General features: G+C 43.9%; 1 protein-coding gene across 17 annotated transcripts in view; it reads right to left on the bottom strand.

The window, feature by feature from the left end:
• Positions 1–119: 119 nt before the first annotated feature.
• Positions 120–6,435, bottom strand: part of mycbp2 (MYC binding protein 2) — a 60,061-nt gene continuing 53,745 nt past the window's right edge. For all 17 annotated transcript variants that reach the window (XM_080037698.1, XM_080037707.1, XM_080037712.1 and 14 more), the window contains 17 exons: positions 6,144–6,383; positions 5,938–6,027; positions 5,757–5,837; positions 5,404–5,670; positions 4,712–4,995; positions 4,466–4,562; positions 4,241–4,360; positions 4,040–4,141; positions 3,808–3,936; positions 3,542–3,674; positions 3,281–3,384; positions 2,621–2,809; positions 2,411–2,518; positions 1,942–2,151; positions 1,748–1,855; positions 1,468–1,633; positions 120–1,348 (listed from right to left, as the gene is read on the bottom strand). In XM_080037698.1, coding sequence (XP_079893824.1) covers positions 1,233–1,348; positions 1,468–1,633; positions 1,748–1,855; positions 1,942–2,151; positions 2,411–2,518; positions 2,621–2,809; positions 3,281–3,384; positions 3,542–3,674; positions 3,808–3,936; positions 4,040–4,141; positions 4,241–4,360; positions 4,466–4,562; positions 4,712–4,995; positions 5,404–5,670; positions 5,757–5,837; positions 5,938–6,027; positions 6,144–6,383 — 2,544 coding nt within the window. In that variant the 3' untranslated portion in view covers positions 120–1,232. The remainder of the gene's footprint in view (positions 1,349–1,467; positions 1,634–1,747; positions 1,856–1,941; positions 2,152–2,410; positions 2,519–2,620; positions 2,810–3,280; positions 3,385–3,541; positions 3,675–3,807; positions 3,937–4,039; positions 4,142–4,240; positions 4,361–4,465; positions 4,563–4,711; positions 4,996–5,403; positions 5,671–5,756; positions 5,838–5,937; positions 6,028–6,143; positions 6,384–6,435) is intronic.

The raw sequence follows: 6,435 nt of genomic DNA, 5'->3' as shown, positions 1-6,435 counted from the left end.
AACTCCATCCACCACAGATATTACAGAGCAGATTCACAATTATTAAGCTTTTTTATATAACAGCAGCTGCTTTTTTTCCACACTCTGTTCCCCTGACCCCCCTTGCCCACCCCGGACCCTCTGCCTCCTACAAGGGAAAAAGCATTACAGGTGCAACATTTTATTTGGTGTGAAGACTGGCCCCTCAAATCATTCAGCTGTAATCAGTCTCACCGTGAGGTCTTTTGTTTGTTTGTTTGTTTGTTTGTTTTTGTATTACTGTAGGATTTGGTACTTTTTGTAGTTGTTGTTGTTGTTGACAGAGATGCAAACAGGATTTACATCCACCTTCATTCACTGCAGGCTCCAGAGTCCTCCTTCTCATTTCCAGACAACAGAAAAGATCTGACATTTAGAAGATGGGGAATTACGACTGTCTACTGTATAAAAATGTACAGTGGCTTTATTGACATACATTCCATAGGTTAAACAGCTGCAAAATAGGAGGCACACCCAGTATTGCACTTCATTAAAAGTTCTGGCTCAAAACATAACCCAGAATATCAAACAAAACTGAAGTGAAGAGTAGCAACTTCGTAATACAGCTATTTTGAATAGTATCATTATATACAAGATTAGATAAATCGTACACTATTTTCCTCCCAAACATAATATTCTAACAGTCTTTCCCACCAACTCGTCTTTTTTTGTCCGTGAAACCCATGATGCACTTGACAGTGGAGAATACTGTACAAGATTACGAAAAAGTTTACATACAACAATATTTTAAATTTATAGTTAGGAAGCTGGAAATACGGCCTGTTCCTTTATTTTTTATTTTTTAATCCACGCTTATCCACAGTTGCCTTTAAGCAAATTTATTTCGTATTCAATGTATTGTTACACTTCAGTGATCAAGGGGTGTGCAACGTCTATAGAAGCCGAGGGAATACAACGGCCGCATGCAAACACGTCACAAGTTATTTTCTTTTTTTTTCTTCTTTTTTAAATTTCTATTGTTCCTTTTTTCCATTTAAGTGACTCTAAATCCAAAAGGAGCCACAGCTCGTATTCGTAAGTAGAGCCTGGATACTGATGTTGGTAGAGGAGCAGACCTGAGGACTCTTGTCGTCGAGCAGAAACCTGGTCCAGTGTCCAGGAGACTTGACAATGCAAGAGCCGAGCTTCACTGCTGAGCTTCAGCAGCAGCCAGAAATCACAGTAGATGAACTGGTTTTCAGTAAAAGTGTTGTTTAAAAGGTGTGTGCATTTCTGCACACCCCACAGCCTAGGGCAAACTCTTCCCCTGTTGGTGGGTGAACCACATGCAAAGGGCACTCGGTTCCCTCCAGCTGCTTGCCTTTGGGCCCTGTGTGAGAGAAAGCACATGATAACATCTAACTGGTCTGGTGTTTGCTGTCAGTCACATGACTCTGAATAATTTAACTTTTTCATGTACTGAATATAGTCAATAGAATCATCAAGCACCTGCAGGACAATGGGGCAGTTCCTCTTTGGGGACACTGGTCATCCGCTGGAAGTCATCGTGGCAGGCATTGCAGAAGTGGGTGGTGCCAAAGCAGAAGAAGACAGCAACCGAGCAGCAGTACCGACATTTATACTCCAGGAAGTCTGTGCCGTGCTTGGAGCACATCTGGTGAAAAGTAAACAAGAATCACAACAGGTGGGAATAAATATTTTTTGTTGATGGTTAATGCTTACATTGGCCACACTAAAGCCAATATTCTCACAAATACAATTTACCCACCTGAGCCCTGGAGACATCCGAGCATGCTCCACAGATCAGCTCACTTGGGTCGTAGTCATCCCCCTGTCCTGCCTCCGCATCACAGCGAGCCTCTCCCCCAAAGTAGGCCTGGAAATAAAGGGCAACCCATTACATCTCAACCCTTGAACAACATTTAAATAACATTTAAGAAAGGACTTCAGTGCATATGGTACCTTCTTGCATTTGAAGCAGACATAGTATGCGTATCTGTTCATGGCAAAGCCTGCAGGGTCGTTGTGGAAACGGGCTCCTGGTGTAGTTATTGCCTCACTCTTGTGTAAACCCTCATACTCCAGCCTCATCAAAGCCTTTCTCCTCACATCCTCATAAAGCTCCTTGATGGGGTCCAGCAGGTCTTTGATGACAGAATGATTGATTTTGTTCTGAAGGCAAACAGTGACACAGAGGGTTAGCCAGCCTGCGTTCATAAAATGCAGTTTTGTTGATTTTAGGGTCAATGTCATTTCACATGACAGTGAACAAAGTAGTCACAGTTTGCAATGTAAAGAAAGGAGTGTTTCTTTAACAAAGCAGTTTAGTAAACAGAGCTCAGTCAAGTTCAGGGCGTGGTGGAGACTGTTTTCAACCTCTTCGTCGCTGGGTAAATCTCTTCAGTTGAGAGAAGCTTAGCTAACGTCTCACCTTGCAAATGGGACACAACATGAACCCGAAGGTGATCCGGGGCCCGAGCCATCGATTCTCAAGAACGCGGCGAGTACACTGAAGGTGAAACACGTGGGTGCAGTCCAGCTGAGAACAGAACAAAGAGTTGAAACACAAAATGTGAAATGTTATAACAAAAAAGTGAAACATTTGTACCGCACAGACAAACAAGACATATTTGAGAGTTACCTGTACTGCAGGAGCAGCAGAGAGGGCCTCTGTGAAGCAGATCATACACATGTCGTCTGCGTCCTGTTTCAGACAGCCAGTGTTCTTGTCACAGCCGTGCAGACATGGCAGGCACGACTCCTCATTCTTGACTCCTCCACAGGGGTGTCCACAAGGATGAGTTTTACTGCAGGCCAGTTTAGAGTACTCCTGAGGGAGCCAACATGAATGAAACTGGTGAGGCTTCGGAACTACAGTACTAAGTAAATATACACTTTACTACATGACTTGATATTGCTTAACATGTGTCATGTCTATTTGTTCCTCTCTAAAGTAGGTTGACAATACCTCCTCATCCATTATTGGTTAGACTCACCAAAGACTATTCAAGTAAGTATTGGTACTCAAGGGAGAATAATTGCTTATAAGGAAACAAGAATAATATACCTGCTTTACAGAGTGAATAGAAAGATTATTAAAAAACAAAATAGCCTAAATTATAAGGTTTATCATACATTTTTATATTGCCTTAATTGTCTTAATTCTGATTGGTGTTGAATAAGTGTGTCTGTTTTTGTTAAATAAAACCCACAAAATATGTTTTTTGACTCAAAACAAAAGGAGCAAAGTAAAATATAATAAAGGTTTCAATTGTTCTTCTTAATAGTTGATGTTAAGTACCTGGCAGTCTGGGTCTGCGCAGACACTGCCCACTGCAGACAGCTCCGTCCCATTCCTCGTACCACAGAACCGGCAGGCGTCTGAGCTACTGGAGGCTGGTTTACCTGCAAACAAATAAATAAAAATAAATACAACACAAGAGAAACATGCACTGGGTTGGAGCAATGAGGACATTCTGGAAGGGAAACTTAATCACCACTACTGTAATAACACAATTTTCAGAAATAAAAATAGCCATGGTATGCTCTGTTGCTATATTACCCGTGTGCTCTCTGAACTCCACCATAGCCTTCATAGTCTTTGAGTCGGCCAGAGCCATGAGCCAGAAGAGCTTGGTCCTACCACAGCCTTCATGGAGATCCACCTTTATGGCCTCCTCTTCCTCCTTGAACACCTGGAAGCAGCGATGAAGATCAGATTAAACATCTGCTCATTGTACTCCATGTTCCTTCTATGAGCTGTATCATACAACCTAACTAATCAGCAGCTATCGTTACTGGAAGGGCCATCATGCAACAAACACTGACCTGTCTCTGGTGAGAGCGTGTGCGTCGGTGCAGGTGGAGGAAGCGGTCGCAGTCTGTGCACAGGTTGCCACACATGTTACACAGGATGATGGCCGCCGTCTCGCCGTCATCGTGGTTGTCACACATGGGCTGTGGATAGGAGCAGGAGGGAATCAATTGTTGATTTTATTTAATCGGCTGTCAATTATTTTAATACAGTGTTAGCTCTTAGCATGTTCGACGTCGTTCTCACCATCTGCTTCTGCTGACCGTCTTTGCCCATCCAGCGCCCAGAGGACAGCCTGTCGACATGGTCCTGGTCCAGCACACACAGTGAAGCTAAGGCCAGCCACAGCTAGTAGAAAGAACAGGATATAAAACAGAAGATGAATTAACACCTATTATTTGTGAACATAAATACATGCTTTTGATTATGAAGGCATTTGGTTCATACCCGCGTGGTTGCGATACAGCGAACAGGAGATCGATGCTCCTCCTCCATTTTGGTCAGGGCTATGATGGTCTCAGCAATTGCATTTTTGGTGACTCTAGACCAAGCATCTGAGAGTTGGCCCTGAAAACAACAAATTACTGTCTTAGAGCCACTTTTCACAGAGCAATACAACTCACTTAATTTAGGCTCAAAAGACAAGATAGATTTTAAACAACAGGAACTTACAGCTGCCATGTCTTTAACCAGCTTTATGATGATCTCCGCTATCTGAGGAGGAGTGGAGCCTTTCATCCACCAGTGGCTCTCCCCTCTGCGGATGTAGCTGAGTATAATAGAAAGGGCAATACAAATCAAACAAAACTGCCATTTGACATAAACTATCCAAGTAAATATGTATTGTTCTGTCCAATATCCTAACATCTCTTTGATTAACCAGAATTTTAAGGCTAAATTAATCTGAATCTAACTCACCTAGAGTTGAAGATCATGGGCAGTGTGACAGTGGTGACCCCTTTACCGGCGGCCATGCCAGCTGTGCCAGCGATGGTGGTGCCTTTGGCTTTCAGCTGCACAGTGAGGGCTTTGGCAATGCAGCCCAGGAACATGTCCAGGATGCAGAGTTTGTTCCAGTCGCCCTTCTCTGTGGAGTGGATGATGTCACTGATGTCCGCTGGAGGCAGAGCCTTCACCCCGATGATGCTGGCAAGACGCACTGGTGTCACCTCAGGAAGGACACGTCTGAGCAACGATGTGACCTGAGACCAGAGGACAAACATCAACATTATTGTTACAGTGTCACAATGTCTTGGTTTCAGTTGGATAAAGACCACTAGCAGCATAAAGTAGCAACACAATGTGGTTCTGTTTTTTTGTGTGCATGTGTGGCGTGCAAGGGACAAACACACAGGACAAAGTACACAGGCAACAAAAAAACAAACTCTTTCAAACTTCGACTCATATGTCATATCAAAGATTGACCGTTGGTGGCAATAGAAACATGCCATTGGGCCAGTAAATTCAAAAAAGAAGACGACTGTCACCTATCAAACTGTGGGTGCAAATAATCCAGGTTTTAAAACATATTTAAATATTATCTAATATGACAATGTTTTAAATTAAAAACAAAACTATGTGTGTGTGTCTGTGTGTGTACCCTCGCCCACCTGTCTCTGTACTCTCGGGGAAGCCGTGTGCAGCAGAGAAAACAGGTCTTGCATGAGTGTTAGCTGCTGAGCCAGGTACTGGCGTCCGACGTTGGAGCCGCTCAGAGCCAGCACCATGGACAGCAGCTCAAAGCAGTAGGCGTCTGAGGAGGCGTCATCGTCACTGGGCTGGGAGTTGGCGTTCTCTTTGCTGGAGATAGCGTGCTCCCACTCCTCCCTAACACGTGTAGCCTCCATGCGGATAGCCTGGACAATGTGCGCACACACCTGGGAATGTATACAGACATTAGGTTAGAGGGCCGTGATCATAATAACTCATCCTGTTGAATGTTTAGGGGAATTTACTCTTATACCTGTTTCTGGAGGTTGGTCAGTTTGCTCCTGCTGAAAATGATTCCCACCATGTGCTCCTTCAGGTCTGCGTCCGATGGTGCCTATTTATGACAATGTCAATAGGGTGGAACAATTAGTTGAAGGTCTTTAATATTCAAACTACCTAAACAACAACATTTGTCACAATTTTACAACACAGACCTTGTCTTCTCCCTCCGGTGATGAAAGTGGGTTTTTCTCCTCCTGCTCTGGCGTGGGCTCTGCATCTCCACAGATAAGTTTTCCAAAGACCTAAATGCACAAAACCAAGTAAGAACAGTATAGGTATCAAACAGATAGCACATTTTGATAATAATAGTATTAACTTGTCAGGTGATAAGGCATATGGATGAAGCAGTGAAACAGACCTGTGAGGTGATGAGGCGAAACACTCTGAGAGTCTCGGCCTCGCAGTTCTTTTGCTGGGCCATGCTGGCTGAGATTTGTCCCAGAATCTTGATGCTTTCGCCTTCTTTCCAGCCGAGGACCTTCACCTGGCGCACCCTCAGTGTGTTCTCTGGACCCTTCATTTCTACCTTGATGACGTGATGATCCCCTCCAGGAAGCTCACTGGTCACCCAGCCCATGTGACGCGAGTCCAGGTCAACCTTTGAGGAAAAGACATGAGGATATGTATTGAAGCTAGATCAACCAATGTTT

Source organism: Ammodytes marinus (assembly GCF_949987685.1).
Source record: "Ammodytes marinus genome assembly, chromosome: 12".
Classification (NCBI taxonomy): domain Eukaryota; kingdom Metazoa; phylum Chordata; class Actinopteri; order Uranoscopiformes; family Ammodytidae; genus Ammodytes; species Ammodytes marinus.
The sequence above is the reverse complement of the archived record's forward strand: the minus strand, read 5'-3'. Positions and strand labels throughout refer to the sequence as shown.